At 35.5% G+C, this 19,362-nt stretch overlaps 1 protein-coding gene across 1 annotated transcript in view; it reads right to left on the bottom strand.

The window, feature by feature from the left end:
* The window catches only part of LOC104524243 (disks large homolog 2), a gene marked incomplete at its 3' end in the record, with an annotated part of 153,228 nt that overhangs the window by 32,691 nt on the left and 101,175 nt on the right, over positions 1 to 19,362 (bottom strand). Inside the window, exon 8 of the mRNA XM_029084759.1 lies at positions 4,018 to 4,086. Coding sequence (XP_028940592.1) covers positions 4,018 to 4,086 — 69 coding nt within the window. The remainder of the gene's footprint in view (positions 1 to 4,017; positions 4,087 to 19,362) is intronic.

The raw sequence follows: 19,362 nt of genomic DNA on the forward strand, positions 1-19,362 counted from the left end.
CAATACTTTATCCTAACTTTTATACTGACTACATTTTTAATGCATTTATTCTGTAAACATCATGTCTAACTTGTCACAAACTTTGAAGTATATTTAACATGAGGGAACCTACTGGGAGCCAGGCTTCAACCTGACTGATGCATGCATGAGTGCACTGGCTTATATATGTGTGACTTTATTTATTTTTTGGAACCCCTCTGGACTTTACCAGTCTTTCATTTTGTCTTTTGTAGAGGAATTAAAGCCTGCACACCAGGCAATGTTTTCTGTTTATAGCTAGTAAGATGGAAGTGGCATACAGGTATAATAACTTATTCTAAAAGTGAAACTGGTCTGTATTTTTACCATGATGTCTGACATTTACTTTAAATTTAAACCTAGGAGTACATCTCCTAGATTTGAGAAATCTCATTGATTTATAGAGTGGCAATGTAGGACAGCTAATACCCTCTTTAACTTTGAAAGGGAGATGATTATTCCAGTATGTTTATTCATTTATACATTGTCTCACATAAGCACTTGTGTCTCTTCCCTGATCAAAGAGGTGCATTATTTACATGCTAAGAATAAAAGTAAATTGTGAAATCTGCATCTGAAATCCACCTGCTATACCCAACACAGGCAACTCCATACTAGAAAGGTTGCTTTGCATCCTGCTTTTAAAAACTATTGGTTCCATATTGGAAACACTTTTATATAAACTATTACTTACAGCATTCGATGGCTCTATTTACCATGAATGCTCCACCTTTTCAGTTTGTAAACAAAGCTCGCTGAGGTGGAAATGGTGATAGGCAACCACATTGCACTGTCAGGAGACAGGATGTATTCAAAGGTTGAGAGAATACCTAAAAATAGCAGTGCTCTAAGCTATGTTTCAAACTATCAATACATAATCCGTGAGAAGCAAGCATCCAGAATTACTTTATATAAGACACTTTTGAAACACAAAGCGGTCTGTGGTATCTGTCCTATTCAGAATAAAAATTCTTACCCTTAGTCATGGTTCAAATGCTGTTTATTTATGTGTAAATATTTATATATATTTGAGGTACTCCATCACGTTGACAAATTTGCTTATAATTTCCATTAAAATACTCTCAATCAAATAAGTTGAAATCCCAGTTTCTAAGCAGCTCAGCAGAAGAGGTGGCTGGTAGCTTATAAAATACAATTTAGTCTGAATGTTGACTGCAGAGAGAATAGCGAGCGTACACCACTAACGTTACAGCTTTGTGCGACAGTACAGCAGGGTTTCCAAATAACAAGTTGTAGTTTTCATCTAATATTTTTCCTATTTTCAATACTCACAGTTAAAATAGTTCATTAAAACCATTTCAAAAAAACCTCAGACTAACAATATTTTCAAATCCAAACATTATAGTTTTCTTGTTTTTAAGTTAAAATAGTTCATTAAAACCATTTCAAAAAAACCTCAGACTAACAATATTTTCAAATCCAAACACTATAGTTTTCTTGTTTTTAAACCATGCAAATAAACCATTAGGGAATTTACTAATTCGATCACAATAACAATGACATCAAACACCTGTGAAGTTCATGCTTTTATAGACATAATAGATCTGTTTACCTCATGTACAGTTATTAAACTGTGAAGAATATATGGCTTGAATATAAAGAAAATCTTAATCTTTAAAGACATCTTTATTTTTTTCACCTTGCTACTCTCTTTTTTTTTTTTTGCTGTACATGAAGTCCACAAAACCCCTATCTAAAAAAAAAAATATATATATATAAAAATTTACACATGAATCCATTACCTAGATGAAAAAACTATTAAAGTTTTTGAAAAATCTACTCTAGCTAGCTCAATTATCACATACTCAACAGGGTGGAAAGGGATAAATGCCAGCAAACGCAATTCCCCTTGTATTTCTTTAACTCTCCCATATTTCATTTCTGCTTCACAGGACTCAGTAATTATATTACTTCAGTGACTACACAGTCAGTCACACAGAGCCAGCATGCAGGCCACAAATCTAAGTGTGTGCTCCAGATGCCTTGCAGGTAAAGCAGCTATTTACAAAGTGCATCTCAAAAGCAATACAGTGAGTCACCTAAATACAGGACTCTACTGATAGAAACCCAGTTCCTAAAAGAGAAAAATAACTTTGTTTTGACCTCAAATTATATTAGCTATAAACATATTTAGCAGCATGGACTTCACAAAAACATTAGAATAAATCAAGCTTTAATATAATGAAATATTTAGGGCTGAGCTGATTACTTATTTTTGCTCAGCGGTGTAATAGGTTAACAGTCCCATTTTCCTGTGTGAAATGAAATATGACTCAGTGTAAGCTGATCAGCAATAATTACCAGCCAGATATTCTTCTACCTCCTGAACAGCGGGAGACCTGTAATATCAATTGCAGATTTCCCGTGCTCTAATGATTCATACACAATATATGCAAGTTGTCTGCATGGCCAGTACAGATTCTGCAATTTATCTTAAAATTCACATAGATAGATTGATTTCCAAATTTTAATAGGACTTTAAACCTATAGGATACTTCCTGAGTTATGGAGACCAGTAGACCAAGTCAGAGATATTATAACAGAATTTCTTTCCTTAAATCTCAATTTAGCAAATCCTTTTTTCTTTGTTCCTCTTTTTTTCCCCATCCAATCACCATTTCAATTGATAAACTTGTTTTTGAAGCTCAGTTTTATTTCAAACATCAATTTATTAATGAGTTGATTTGTAGAAAATATGGGAATTTATTGTGACCCTCTGATCATTAAAGAAAAAGAGAGATAAATAAAAGAAATCCAAATTGAGGGTGTTTAAGCTATTAGAGAAATTTCCCAGAACTTGTGCAACCTCTACAATTGCTGATAGTCACAGATTCACTGGACAAGACCTGCAGCAACCTGATATAACTTGAGATTAGCCATGTTTTGAGCAAGAAAGTTAGATGATCAGGGCTTCATTATCGAATTACCTTCAGATGACAGCCCTTAAGCTGAATGTAACTTTCCTATAGCAATTTCATTATTCAGTCTTGTTTTCAACAAATAATTACTACAGCTGTCCTACATATTTTAAATAAAAACTAGATCTAGGTAAGAATGAAAAAAATTGAGATTTTTGAGAAAAACCTTTTAGGCTTCACATAGGAGTGGATTATTTCACATATCTAACATTTTATTTTCTGACTGAACCATAGTAAGGTTGTAACATAAACCAAAATACAACAAGATGATATCTTTCCTCTGTGGAAACTTTGGATTCGCACTTTTATGGCAAGAAAGAAAAGCTTTGAAATAGGACCTGAGAACAGCCAATGACAAGTTATTATCCATGCCTACAAAATACTTCAAACAGTTCCACGTTTCTATGGGAAGAGAGAAACAAATCTAGCATTTTTTGTAAACTACGCCAGTCATTGCAACCAAAATCTGAATGTTTCATAGTTAATATCAGTTTTTCTGATATCTTAAAAAAGCAAGAATATTAACTGCAGCTGTGAATTATCCATTTTTTACCTTATTATTTCAGTTAAAATGGGGCCAAGTAAGTACTCAGAGCTATGCTTCTACTATTAACAAATTAATATACACAAATATACACCATCACAGGATTATTAATCTTTATCAGTACTTCTTCATCCTTAGTTTAGGACACTGTTTTGTCAAAAAGAACTCATGCATATATTAAGAAAACAGAGTAAGACTTCACTGGGCATTTCCATGACTAGTGGGAAGCATTTTACAGCTAACATAGTATGTATTATCGCTAGTCAAGTGAGGTTAATTGAAGGCATTGTACTTGATATACCTCTACAACAGATACTCACATCTCCATGAAAACCAAACCTTTCAGTGTAAGTATCTAGAAAAGATCAGTACTAATCTGAAAATATTTATTTCTTCATCTCACAGAATTAAACACTATGGTGTGTAGTTAACTCCTGTGTGTATGTGGGTAGTTGAGTGTCTGGCTTAGTGGTATCTGAGAGCTCTACAGGCAGCTTCAACAGAGAATCATCTTACCCTTCCACAGAAATGGTCCGCTGCAAGCTCACTGTGGGAGGACGGGTTGCCGTGCTGTGCTGGGAATGACTGTATGACCAAGGAAGAATAAAGAAAAGCATTTGTTAAAGAAATACATGTTCCTCTTATTCTTTTTGACTCTATCAGTTCAGCTAATGCCAAAACAGAAATAACAGACTGTTTTACGGGTGTCAAGAACTTTGACTTCAGTGATGTTCATCTCTTCAAAAAAGGGGTTAATTCTACAATCTCTCTTGTTTAAAATCAGGTTTCATTCCTCATCAAGAACAGACAATTAAGAGAATAGCTCCCCCTTATCTTTCTCATTATTTTTAAGAAATATACATACACACACAGCCCAGTGACTGAAAATAACTTAGATGCTAATTGTTCTGTTAAATATACTAACTATAAAATACAAGTTAACTTTAGAGCAGAAGGTAAGACAGTAAATGGTAATGTTATCAACCTAATGCTCAACGTTTCTCAGGCAGAATGCTCAGAGAAAGACGACATGCACTGCTTATAATTGCACCAAAATGTAACTTCAAATTGTACAAATTTCAATTAATGTTCACTGTTATTATCAGATTTTAAGTAGATTGAGTTATTCCACATGAAATTTTATCAATCTAAGACACAACGTTTAGAAAACAACCTGATTTTTCTAAGCAAAACACAGACTCTCTGAAAGAAAAATCTTTTTGATTGAAAATCCTGAGGATTCTTATATTTTGTGTTGTCATGATTCAGGAACATCAAAAATAATTATTATGTTACATCAACCCAATAAATTACAAAGCATATGTTAACTTCAGTATTGGACTAGTGTACAATAGTATTGTACCATTGCTATTAATGTAAATAGAAATGGATAACAACATAGCATCAGTTAAAGACAGTTCTGTGTTAATAAATTGCTTTCATTATCCAAGTTAATTGTCTAAAACAAAACAAAAAAACCCAGAAAAATATCTGAGTATATCTTCTGATTAGTTTAAATGGCTACATCACATAGTGAGGCCCAGCATTAATAACACAAGGTACATATTAGCAATAAATCTTTAAGTCAGTTTTGTATCACTGATTGTACTAACTGCAGATTTTGTCTTGTTTTCAAGCTTCATATACAACTCAAAGTGTTTGTTCAGTAGAAGCAGACCTTATTTTCATTAAAAGCCAATACATTTGGCTTTTTGGGAGGAACACATCTATTTTACATGCATTTTTTCTGGTAGCATAGCCAATATTGTCTGTCTGACAGAAGGAGATATGAGTTTCTGGGTAGCACATAGATTTGTGGCACATGGTACCATACCACAGGACAAACAAAAGACCTGCTACCTGCCAGTATTTCCTGTAGCAATCATTGTGCTATTGTTTCATGTTAGTAAAATGCTGTATTCATCCTTGTTCTGAATATTTCAGAAGGTTTGTGGGAAAGTATAACTCCCTCATAAGAAGAACTAGAGAGTTTTTTATCTGTTTTGTAGCAAAAGATAGTATGTACAGGAGTATAATCTGTCTCTGCCATTGTGGTGTGAACAGAATAGTTGAGCTGGACAAACACTGCAGAATAGTATTTTATGAATATTGGTTAAAATTTCACATTAAGTTTGCATCTTGCAAATTACTTAGGATGAGTATTTTTAAACTACCCCTTTTTAGTGTTTATGCATTTTTTAAAAAATTAAAGTTTAGATTATGGCTTGTCTTCTGTCCCTCTACAGAGCTGGAAAGGAAAATACATCCTTATGTTCCTCCTGTAATGTCTCCTCATGCAAAATTAACAAGTAAGGGAACAGCCTCCCCCCTGAATTTCCCCCTTGTATATATGAGACAGAAGTGGCACAGCAGAGCCATAACTCCTCCATCTTTCCCCTGTGCAGCTTGACTCTCAGAAACTTTATTCCCTGAAGTTGTATTGAGACATGCAAGAATACGGCTGGTACAAGAAACAAGAATCCAGCAGAGAGGAAGGACGATGATGTATTTCACTGCCCTCTAAGTGACACTGTTTGCCAAGGTCTTTTTCTAAGAGAAGGATGGCAAAGCCATGTCTGAGGTATACTGCCAATGCCAAACCCACAATGGAGACTTTGAACAAGCAGTTATTATTCTTGCAACAGGTAACACATTTTTTGTTGGGGGGTGAAAAAAGTCTATTAACAAGGCATAGTACGGTAGCAATTGAAGGTTTCATGCAGGAATTGGGTTTATTTCACAAATGTTGTGCATTGTTCTGTTTTTCAAAAGAGTGTTGTCATGGGAAAGGGAAGCTGAGGAACGACAGCTGGTATGGCACTTTGCCTTAAAACATTTAAGCTGCTTCTCCCTGTTTCAAGTCTCCTCCTTACTACAGCCATGGTATACTGTTACAACCAGAGCCACAATATCTACATCTAACCACAACTAGCCAAACTGGCTTGAATTATGAAAGCTTGCTTCTTTTCCCAAAAAAATATTTCAGCATTGCCCTATTTTTACTACAAGCAAACTTATTCATATAACTCTGATCAGCTTCAAAATCAGCAAAATTACAAAAGCATTAAAGGTGGAACTTTCAACTGCTAAGTATTAAAACAAATAATTTCCCATCTATCTAGAGAATTAGTAACTAATGATGGTCACAAAAACATATCAAATAGTAAGCACTTGGGATGTGACTATGTTTGGATGTTGCAAATGAAAAAGGGGGATACATTCACCAAAGTAATTTACAGAATGGTGAATTATTGCTTCGGCACCAGAAGATTCAAAATGAGATCTGATCACTGTAATAGACTCTCAGTCCCCACAGCAATGCTGCATCTTACTGATGAATTTAACTGCCTTTGGGGATTGTGGCTTTTCAATATTGAAGGGGGCCTATAAGAAAGATGGAGACAGGCTTTTTAGCAGGGTCTGTAGCGACAGGACAAGGGTTAATGGTTTTAAACTAAAAGAGGGTAGACTTAGGCTAGATATAAGGAAGAAATTTTTTACAATAAGGATGGTGATACACTTGCACAGGTTGCCCAGAGAGGTGGTAGAAGCTCCATCCTTGGAAACATTCAAGGTCAGGCTGGATGGGGCTCTGAGTAACCTGATCTAGTTGAAGATGTCCCTGCAGGGGGGTTGGACTAGATGACCTTGAAAGGTTCCTTCTAACCTAAACCATTCTGTGATTCTATAATTCTGTGATTGATACTGTATTGGGTCTGGCTGAGAGGGAGTTAATTTTCCTCATAGCAGTTCTCATAGTACTGTTTTGTATTAGTAGCTGGAAAGGTGTTGATAACACACCAGTGTTTTGGTTACTGCTGAGCAGTGCTCATGCAGCATCAAGGCTGTCTCTCCAACGTTTGCCCCTGCCACCAGTAGGTTGGAGTTGGGGAAGGTCTCTGGAGGTGACACAGCCAAGACAGCTGACCCAAACTGACCAAAGGGATATTACATACCATATGACATCTGCTCAGAAACAAAAGCAAGAAGAATGGATGGTGAAGGGGGGCCATTTGTTATTTCTGTTTGTCCTCCGGAGTAACTACTACATGTACTAAAGCCCTGCTTCCCAGTAGGCGACCAAACATCTCCTGCAGATGGTGAATAGAGAATAAATATTTTGTTCTTCTTCTGCTTCCATATGTGCGTATTTGCTTTGTTTCTATTAAACTGCCTTTGTCTCAGCCCACGAGTTGGGTGATAGAGCGGTTTGGTGGGCACCTGGTGTTCAGCCAAGGTCAACCCACCACAGATACTTAACCCAGGCTACTTTGTGCAAAACCTGAAGGTTATAACCTCTCTGTTTCTAAATATTTTATATAATGGATGAATAAAGACTAAGAATTCTGTTACTGTACTATTCATAATGGTCTTTACAGAATTAGCAAAAGCTCATAGTCTTTAATCTCTGTTTGACTTCACACACTCTTCTTTGACAGGGAACAAATTACCTTTCTGAATGTAGGCCTACTGATATCTAAAGCTGGTATTTGTGGCAGTCTCATAAATTTATTTTTGTATTTCACTATTCTTGTATGTAAAAAAGGCCATTTTTTATAAATGCAAATTATTATTGTTTAAAACATATGATTCTTATTTAGACAGGTTAATGAAAATACTCTTTATGAACTTTTTAAGTAGCATCACTGTTGAGTGTCCAGTCTAAAATACCTCAAAATCCCTGCTTTGCCAAAAGAGGATATTCATCCCTTTCAGCAAATCAGATGTGTAGGATCTCAGCAGAAGGACAAGGTACCCAGAACTCACTAATCACTCTCGTCAGCGACCTGAGAATTTGTGCCATGACATCATATCTGCTTGCTAGTCACCCTTATGCAGTATTATTATGACTGGGGCAAGAAGCAGCAAATCAAACAGAGGATTATCTAGACAGGTTGGTAAGAGAAGAGTATTCAGAAGGAAAAGCAGATTATTTGGAAAATCAAATGCATTTCAATGATGGAGTGAAAAAAAAAAAAAGACTAGGATGGCAATATTATTTTCTATTATATCAGACGTTCTTTTAAGTCATACAATCCCATAACAAGTATGAATTAAAGCAGCGATTTCAATTCAGTATTCTCCTGAAATTACTAATTCACTCAAGCACTAGATGTCATCAGTATCCCTCACTGGAATTACTAATTCGTTATGCAAAGCTGTGCAAGGAACCTTCTACCTCACTCCTTCCAGGCGAAGGGCTCAGCTATTGGCAAAATCCAACTCATTAAAAACCTTTTTCCAGTCCTAGGTATTTGTGACATAGAATTCAAATGTGCCCTTGGCTTTTTTCATTAAAATGATTCATAACTGTTGATATGAAAACTCATTTTTTGTACATAATTATAAAAATCAAGTTTGATGCTCAGTACAAGCTTATGCTTTCTAATGTATCATCATGAATACTATGACAGCTAAAAATCTAAACCACAGTTTAATCACTGCTTGAAACAAGTGACTATTCAGCTGAAGACAGAAAGAACAGTCTGATATCATTCCTAACTGACTTATTTAAAAGATAAAGCTCCTGGTCGCTTCTGTCAAAGTGGTGGAACCAGCAGAAAGAAGCCATTCCCATCACATGCTTAATACACTTATGTAAGTGTCATGTTTTTTGTAGCACAGAAGAAAATATAACTTCTGGGTTACTGCCATCAACATTTTGTATGATGAATACCCAAACATAGACACTTACATCCCTATTGAGATATGTAGGTAAGTAGCATATTTTTACACTCACAGATCTAAGTATTCAAAGTTCAACATTTAGGCTTATAAAAATGCTACCCTTTCTCTGAAATGATACAGAATGAACATCTCAATAGTTTTAATATATAGTAATAATATTTCAATATACTACTCAGTACTCCAGCCACAAAAGATGAATCTTTCCTGAAGAAATGAATCTCACATCCTGCAAAATAGCAGTTTTAACTTAATTCCATTTAATTTCAGTTCATTGAGACAAGGGGAATATACTATTCTTGTAAGACAATACATATGAGTGAAGGTACAAAGAATGAGATTATAAATGAATAATAAGAGGGAAAACAGAGAACAAAGAATCCAACCTCTCTTTTTAAATGGATTTAAGTTGTGTTTTGTTTTAAACCTATTTCTTAGGCAAGGCCTGCTATTTCATGACTTTTTTAAATACTAAAGATAGATCAGCTTGGTGTCAATTTATTTTTTAAAATGTTTATTATAAAAATAATAATATCAATAAGTATTATAGTAACAAGATGGCAAGTAGCCAATCTCCTTAGTTTTAATTCTATTCTAGCTCAAGGATGCTCTGAAGGCATTTCTGCTGCATGGGTGATGCTGATACTGGAGGCAGCATCATAAACTCTTCTTTCCCTGTAGGGACCACATGAACTGTTGCCTTCCCTTCACAAATTACACTTTCACCAATACACAATATCCCAGCAAAACTCCTAGCTGGGATGAAATGATCACGTTAGGAAAATATTTATTGTGTTTTAAACTTCTATAATACAATTTGACAACTTAAAAATAAGGATAAAACACCATTAAGGGATCAGACTGTACGTCATTCGGATCAGAGTTCATCCCACAGCTTGCATTGACAGTGGAAGAAAGGAGGTTGTCACAATCTGAAATTTTTTCCTAGTCTCTTTTGCTTGTATAAAAATGGTACACATTGTCTTTAAACACAGAGTACTAGAAAAGTTATCAGCTTTCCTCTCCCAACCACCTCCTATCAACAAAGAGCAGCTGCTCTCTATTTGCTATAGCCCTGATTTAGGAAACCTTCTGTTTTCACATATCTTTTTTTTGACAAGTCAAAACTGACAGCATAGAAGTTATTATTTGCTTCCTACATCAATTGACCTGCATCTTCTCATAAAGAAGCAGTGATGCAGCTAGTGGCACTGGCTGGAAAGAGACCTTCCTGAACACTGGCTTTGGAGTAGCATTCTTAAGGTCCCAATTCTGAAATTGCCACACAGAAGAAAAGTATATGTCTGTGCAGAAGATAAAAAAACAACCAACCAGCAAACCAAAAAAACCAAAACTAGAGCTCGAAGTAATTAATTGTTATTCACAATACTAAAAGAAAAAAAGATTGATAAATACAATATTGGACACTGGAGAACAGTGAAGGGAACACTAACATTGGTTTGATGATGAATTCTCAGCATGTTGTTTCTTATGTCAAGGATTGGAGGTAGCAGTGCAGTTGTTTATAAAGCTTCTGAGCCTTTGCTTTGATGGATGTAAGAGTTTAAGAAGGCAACATGCTTTAATTCCATTAATGTGGAGTTTTAATTCAGCTCAGTGAAGTGAAACCAGCTTTTCCTGATGCTGCCGACAGCTAAACTTCTAACTTAAATGAGTTTTTGCTCTCCTGTGGGATTAATTAGAAGACCAGAGAGTGCTTTTTTGGTATTAACTTTATCTCAGCTACAAACAGCTTGATAATACCCAATACTGACAGTCACTGACCCATATTAGAAGTGTCAAACTAACCAGACAGTCTCCCATCAGAGATAAATAGGAAACTTCAGAGAATAGGACATTTAACCCTGCTACTTTCCGATCACCCTTAGGCAACAAAGACAAACATGAGATGTAGCACTGTTTTCATGCACAGGCACAAGCAGTGAGGATTTATGGAGTGACTTAGCAACCATGATTCATTTTTTTAAATGGCATCTGTACATATATTCTACAAATAATATTGCTAAGCTAAAAACCTACCCAGTGGAAAACAGAAGAGAAACAAAATGAAGGACTAGGATGTCCCTCTTCCTACAAGTATGTAGAATGAGGACCACACAACATCTGTTCAGGTTCTCTGGTGTAATTTCACTTGCATAGCTAAAGTCAACAAGGTTGCTGGTTGGCTGACTGACTTCCTTAGAATCACAGAATCATAGAATGGTTTGGGTTGGAAGGGACCTTAAAGATCATCCAGTTCCAATCCCCCCACCTTCAGCAGGGACACCTTCCACTAGACCAGGTTGCTCAAAGCCTCATCCAGCCTGGTCTTAAACACTTCCAGGGAGGGGGCATCCACAACTTCCTTGGGCAACCTGTTCCAGTGTCCGACCACCCTCACAGTGAAGAATTTATTCCTAATATCTAATCTAAACCTACCCTCTATCAGTTTAAACCCATTTCCCTTGTTCTGTCATTAACTGCCCTTATAAAAAGTCCCTCCCCAGTTTTCTTGTAGCCCCTTCAGGTACTAGAAGGCCGCTATAAGATCTCCCCGGAACCTTCGCTTCTCCAGGCTGAACAGCCCCAACTCTCTCAGACTGTCCTCATAGCAGAGGTGCTCCAGCCCTCGGATCATCCTCATGGCCTTCTCTGGACTTGTTCCTTCCTCCCTCCCTCCCTCCCTTCCCCAAACAGTAGCCAAAAATAAGTGGTTAGCCACATTTCATAACTTAAAGTCTGAGTTATTACAGCCTTAAACTACACCTTATAGCAATAAGGAAGAATGCAAGGTGAAACTGTGACTCAGAGGAATGCTTCAGCTCCTGGAATACAGCTAATTATCCACCTTTGTTAGCAGTGTACCTAAGTCAGCACCTATCTTCAAAGTGGTGAAACATCCATAGACTTCAAATCTGCTTCCTTAAGGCTTAGGTAATCGCAAGAAATAATGTTAAGCTTTAAAATATGAAAAGTGTGCTCATCTGAGAAGGAATTTTTATTTTAATTTGAAATATAATATTTAAGACAGTTGAAAAAGTTTGGAATTATGTGGGAGGAACTGAAAATAATTAGGAATGCTGCTTAAAGGATTAGAATGGAGAGGATATACTGTCGATGAAGCTTCACACGTAGTTTAATGTTCCCATATAGGGCAAATACCAACTTAAACAGTACTGTGAAGAGCACAGCATTGAGCAAACAGGCCACATTGAGTGAAAAACGTAAGAAAAAAATACCATGTCAAATCTATCCAGAATTAAGTCAAAAAAATGTTTAGGAAACATAAGAGCTTGTCTCAGACCATGTCTCAGACATGGTACTTTGCTCTTTTGGGAGGTTATTTTATTCTAGATATCACTGTTAGATACTGATTTCTGTTATAACATAAATTTTTCAATCTTGGTTAAATTCCTCCCTTTCATCCCATACTGCTTCTAATTCATTATGTTCCTTGTTCATATATTCTCCTCCTACTTTGGATAGACTTGATTTTTTGGAAGTGGGACACACAATTCTCCACTTCATTCCAAGACATTTTGCTACTGTTAAAAACATAAATCTCAAGTCTTCCTATTAGCCTCTCAGATTTATTAATTATTTTTATTATTGTTGTTGTTGTTTATCTTACTGTAATGAACATGAGGAATGATAAAGCTCCACCTAGGGCTTGAAATACCCTGATGAAGTTAGTTGGGCAGTTACACCAGCTGAGAACAGAGATTTACATGTCAAAATATTTGCAAGAAATGAAAAACATATGTAGGAGTGTATTAAAAAAAAAAAAAAAAAGGTAGAGAAGATAAAATCTAACCTTCTCAGTTGCTTAAGCAGTATCAGATGGAAATGGTCCATGGACATAATGACTAAGTTTGTTTTAATTACAGTTGTGGAAGAGGATGCAGTGCTACTTTCATGAATTTAAGTAGGCAACATCTGAATGACAGAAAATTTCCTGATGTACTCTGCATGGCCTCCCAGCCACCTGCATCTCATGGTTCTCTGGTACCAGTGCCTAATGCAATGCTGAGTTTTCAGTTCAGCTCATGGAGAAAGCAGCTGTCACCCTTCTCCCTGCTCTCTGACATGATACTTATTTAATTGAACATCACTAAGGGGTTTTTTTGCCATGCTGTACACTCGAATGTCATACCTCACTCACTGTTTGCTAACACTCCTAATTTTCTTCTGGCATTAGTACTTTTCAAGCATTACCATTCCAATGAATCACAGAGGGTGTAGGAAAATTGGAGATGGTTTGATTTCTATGTGACAGAACAACAACCATTCTTGCTGGGTAAAAAGAAATCAGCCTCATCTAATGAAAACATATGCTATAGTACAGAAAAATGTCTTAATCAGTTGTCTTCTGTAATGTAATAGGAAGATGTTTAGAAAAAAATCTCCTATTAAGGATGTCTCAAAAAACTAAATAATCAGAAAATGTTGAAACAATTCAAAGGCAGACTGTCAAGGTTTGTTGTACTATATGGCTGGAAAGTGTCATTCAGCTTCTCATTCATTTTATGTATATCATTATTTGCCATCCTTGTTTTCAAATGTCAGTAGTTTTCCTATTAAAAATGGAAAGCAATAATATGTGCATCCATGCATGTATAGTCTTTGTTTGGGTATTGATGCAAGTGGTAAGACTAGGAAACATATATCTTCAAGCAGAAACTTAGATTCCCTGATTTTTAGCCACTCCACTGGTGCACTCTCTTTCCCATTGCACAGAGCTGGTGTCACTGCATTTACCCCAGCACCAAGAGATGTAGATGGTGGCCTGGGCCACCACAGCTCAAACTCTGCTTCCTGGGCCACCACAGCTCAAGCTCTGCTGCTTGGCACTCATTGAATTAGGTGTGCAGGCACTATGTAGTGCAATTTCCAAACATAGCTGTTTTTTGGCAACTGCAATACACAGCACTCACCCAGTGCTGATATATTTCTAGAGCTGTGCATTGCTTCTATAATGAAACATATTTATTGTACACAAAGCTTATTAGGTTTCTGTGCAAGTAACAACACAAATATCTGCACCAAAATCCCTTTCCAGTTTAAGCAAACATTGAAAGACATTATCCAGGACTTGAAAAATGGGTCCACTTTTAAGAACCTTTGAAAGGCAAAACTTAGATGGAAATCAAGTAATACCACAGAAGTTTTAGGAAACTCATATAGGCACAATAGGAGGAATCATAGAAGATACCCCAGGGAGGTATTCATGGCACCAAGCCTGACAATATTGAAGAAGCATCTGGAAAATGCCCTCAGGCACATGGTCTGAATCTTGGGATTGTCCTATGCAGGGACAGGAGCTGGACTTCATGATCCTTGTTGGTCCCTTCCAACTCACAACATTTTAAGTTTCTATGATTTGCAGTCCAAAAATACCAAATTGCACATAGTACATGTATTTACCAGTTGCATAGTTGGTGAAAAAAAAGAAATTAGTAGGACAGTTTTCTAGTAAGGAAATTGCTCCTACTGTGTAAAGAAAAAGCTCCACTAATTTATAGTCTGTGAACGCAGCATAAATTCTGAAATACTGTAAACTAGGAAATTATTCATAATGATGTCAACAGCCAGTAAGACCTTGAATTTCAGAAAGTGTTAAGACCATAATTTTTAGATGAACTGGTTTATTTTTGTCAACAGAACTGGATTAGTTTTGTCAAAACTCAATTTCATAAGAGAGAGGTACTCAATAGGAGGGTAAGAAAACAAATGGTTAAACAGACATCCGTAAAATCTGGAAAGACCTCACATTTTCATGTACTTTTCTACCATAGTCTATAGAAGTTCATTTAAAGTTATGAATACTACTTATAAGACTCCTGAGAGATCCCTTCAGGAATTAGAGACCTAATTCTAATTCAAGATCCAAAAAAGTAAGTATTATGTGATTTTAACACAGAATCCTGTAAGAGCAATCTTGTCATTAACAAAATAGACAGAGATTATGTCTTAATGGTTTCACTGCTGCAATAGTGCATTTGGTGTCCAGGACAGCTTAGCTTTGCTTTCTCTTCTCAAGGGAGGGTTGACTTTCTTTGCACTGAAGATAACACTTGAAAAATAATTCATAGGACTTTTATACTGCATCTGCTTCTTTTTTGAAGAGTAGGGAAATCACAGATAAATAAGTCTAATGACAGAGCTCAAATAACCGCAACCTATTAAACTAATTTGCAAAGTTTCTATCCATCTCCATCCAAAGAAAAACAACCACATAAAGTTATTTTCATGGTAGAATCATTGAACTGAATTTTACTCATTCAAGAGAAAGCATATGGATAATAACAATTAATTAAAGTTATTTAACAATTAAAAACTGTCTGATACCAAACTGTACTGTTCCATTAACAAATATTTCTAGATCCCATGAGATTCTCTATCATTATACTTGCACAATAAAAACATTCCTACAGAAATTTAAGTTTTAATATTGTTTCTGTATAAAAACAAGTTAATTTCCTCTGTACTTATTAACTGTCATCTATGCATTGCAATGAATTACACTGTCAAGGTGAGACAGCCGGAAAAGGAGTGTATTCAGCTTCCAGATAAGTGGTTCATTAAAACAAAAAGAAGAATCACAACAGAAAGAACATTAAATTATGATTACAATCTAAAATCTATCAGAACAGCACACTTTATATAGCAATTACTCCTGATGCAATGTTTACTGCACCTGTGTGATACCTTCTGATAATGTTATCCCTCCTATTTGGATATACATTATCTCTGTGCAAGCTGGGAATATGGGTCAAACATCTGCCTTTTTTAACAGATCGAAGGTGAGAATGTAATCCTATATAAACTGCTATTTAGTCTCACTTTCCCTGTCATTCAAATCAGCCCAGCATGCATGTGTGCATGTGCAGTTATACCAAACACAAAAACAAAAATCCTAGGGAAATACACACAGAGAAAAACAAAAGTAGAAATAATATAGTGCACATAAAAAAAACGATAACCCAACAGAATACATACAAACAGCAGTGAATGGTAATTTGAAAATGCAGAAGTAGGAAGAATGTAATGTCAAAATGAAAGGTGAATAGTGAAGAAATTCAACAGGTAAACTTCTTTGTTTCTAATGTAATCTATACGAATCATGATTCTTGGATCTTTTTAATTTGATAGAAGTTGGAGTTACTCAGCGTTGCATGGAGAACATTCAGCGTTTTACACTATGACGTCTAAGAATGACGTATTATACACTAGAACTAGATTTTTTTAAAAAACAACAAACTTAAGTTTTCTCATTCTGTGGTTACTCACAGTGGGAATGTAAGGCATAAGCATCTCCCATAGTAGATCATTGTAATACTGTCCAAGCATTTTAGTAATTAATTTTGCCTGTCTTTTATTATGGGACATAGATTGGATTAGATGAACGATGGGGTAGGTAGTTTATTTATATGTTCCATTATGTCAATCCTTATATCCCTAAATTGACATATAAAACATCAGTTATTTAAAGATGCTTGTTAAAGTCAATCTTTGAGGAGAAATGTAGCTATTTAAGAAAGAACTGTGAAAGGAATTAATTAAAAAATTTTACTTTAAGTCTGTGATAGTCATTAAGGCAAATTGCTTAGTTACAAATCTAATAAATAATTTGAGTAAGACATTGGAAACTGGTTTTAAAAGATCTGCTAAACTAGCAAACATGTGTACTTGACTGGGTTGATAAACAGTCAATTTGTAACTCTTCTGGAAAGTGATTTAATGTCATTAAGATACTTAATAGCATAAGTCTTGGACAACAGCCCGTTTCCTTCACTAAACTTTTCACTTATTTCTTGTAGTTTTAGGGATCATTTCTTATAATTACAATCTTCTCATCAGTAAACCAGTAAACCCAAGGTTCTTGGGTTATTTCAAGCTTACTTTAGTGTGAAAGGTGAAGATGCTGCCATGCTTCTTCCCCTTTCAGCTTCCATTTATTAGATAAATAGCTTTATCTAGAACTACATCTTCCTTTGGTGCTTCCAACTAATAATTTCTCACTGCAAGTACCTTTGTACTTTGATTCACAAATGTTTTGTTCAGAACTAATTGCACTGGGTACACTGAGAGAAAAAGCACTGCTGTTTAAGAGAAAACATATGAATAACAGACAGACAGGGAAACACCAGGATCATGAAGCAATCAATAAAAATGGTCATAGTTGGATTTATACCAGCATCTCATCCAATCATAACTAGGGCTAAAACCAGAATTTCATTGTCATTTAGCACTGTAAAAAGCAATAGCCACACAATTAAGCTATTTTTGGAGATGGGCATCTTGTGTGCATATTTATCCTGTGCACATGATCTGAGCTTGCATTGCAGCTTTTAGCGTCAGTTTTACATGTGTTATTTTTGTGGACCAAGCAGTTCTGCTGAAAACCTATGAATACCCTATGAATCAATTAAACACTTTACATATGAAATATGGATTACTTAGATGATATAAAAGAAACTGATGGAGGATAAGCCCATGCATTGGATGGTCATCCACATTTTCAAACCTTGCACTTGCAAGATCAGAAGGAAATTCCATGGCAATAGGCTCTTGTGTTTTGAATTCCTTTGATATACTATTTTATTCCAAGTTATGCCTCTAAGCTTAAGGGAGTTTTGGCTGAACAGACTAGGAGAGAATCATAGAATCACAGAATGTTGTGAGTTGGAAGGGACCCACAAGGATCATGGAGTCCAACTCCTGTCCCTGCACAGGACAATCCCAACAATCACACCATGTCCCTGAGGGCCTTGGCCAAATGCTTCTGGAATCTTGTCAGGCTTGGTGCCATGAGCACCTCCCTTTTCCAACTTATCAGGGATGTCTACTATTATAGAAAATATCTGTTTACATAACTGTACTTTTAACCAGTGGAATTCTCCAAATACAGTTGGCTAAACATATATCAAGAAATGCAAGGAATTTTATTTCACTCATCCGTTACTTCTAGATATAAATACTATTTTTTTTACCCAAGTTAAGTGGAACAGTTTGATTGCTGTTTCTTCTCCTGGCACAAAGATAGGCCTGGAGACATCCTACACCTTTAAGGCAACTAAATTCATTTAAATTTGCATCTTATTATTAAACCTATGATAGCCACTGATAGCCGCTGTAGCTGCAGAATCCTTTTATATACTGATCAGACATTGCCACACATCAGTCCCAAACACCAACTCTTCTGTTTCAATGCAAATACAGAATGTATAAATCAGTGTTGAAAAAGGTTAATAATTTCAGTTTATGTATTTCACAGATGGCAATCCATATCCATTAAATATCTTCACAGTAAGTACTACGCTATGCATACTTCTAATTGAGATCAGAGGTGAAAGAGTCAGCATTTCATAAAAGAAAATATAACATTTCTTCTAATATCACATCTCATCTTGTTCTCTACTTAGATATTGGTCTAAGACTTGAGAGATGAAATGTTAATATCCTTTAAAAAAATTTTAGTAGGACGTATTTTAATTTGTTTTGCTTTTTCTTGTTAGAAATTTAAAGTCCCTTTACAATACTACCAAATTTTTGCATATTGGTTAATCAACCTGTGAATCAGCATTTCCAAATCAAATGGCTGCTTCTACTTTTTTTCCAGAAATTTATTTTACAAGTCAGTTGAAGCTATCTCAAATCTTCAAAAAACATAATTACATTGATTTAAATTCATATCTATACTACTAAAATTCAAATTTGCACAACGAATTATTGATTTGTGTGCTTTGTTTCTTGCTCCTTTTAGCAAGTGAGTCTGAAACTTGTCAGCCTCACAGTGGATTTCCTTTAGGACCTTAGTAAAGTAATTTACTTTCTGTGTTTGCCAGCTCCCTATCTCTAATAAAACAAAGATTAATGAAGTATTTGTACTGTTACAGTGATGGAAGCAATATTAACACATTTTGGTAGACGAGACTAATATTAATTTGTGCTATTCACCATTTCTGTGGGCAAGATGAAGAAAACTTGTGATTTCCTAGTTGCATCAATGTTGCATTTCTATTAGTTGACACTAATTAAGTTTATTTTTTTCACTGTAAAGTACCAATGCATGAATAGCAGAATTGGAAGATTTAAACATGGAAAAAGTGAAAGGTTGACTTGGACAAAATTATATAAATCTGATGTGAAAAAATACAGCATATTCTATTCTAC

The sequence above is a fragment of the Antrostomus carolinensis genome, unplaced genomic scaffold, assembly GCF_000700745.2.
Source record: "Antrostomus carolinensis isolate BGI_N321 unplaced genomic scaffold, ASM70074v2 scaffold394, whole genome shotgun sequence".
Taxonomy (NCBI): domain Eukaryota; kingdom Metazoa; phylum Chordata; class Aves; order Caprimulgiformes; family Caprimulgidae; genus Antrostomus; species Antrostomus carolinensis.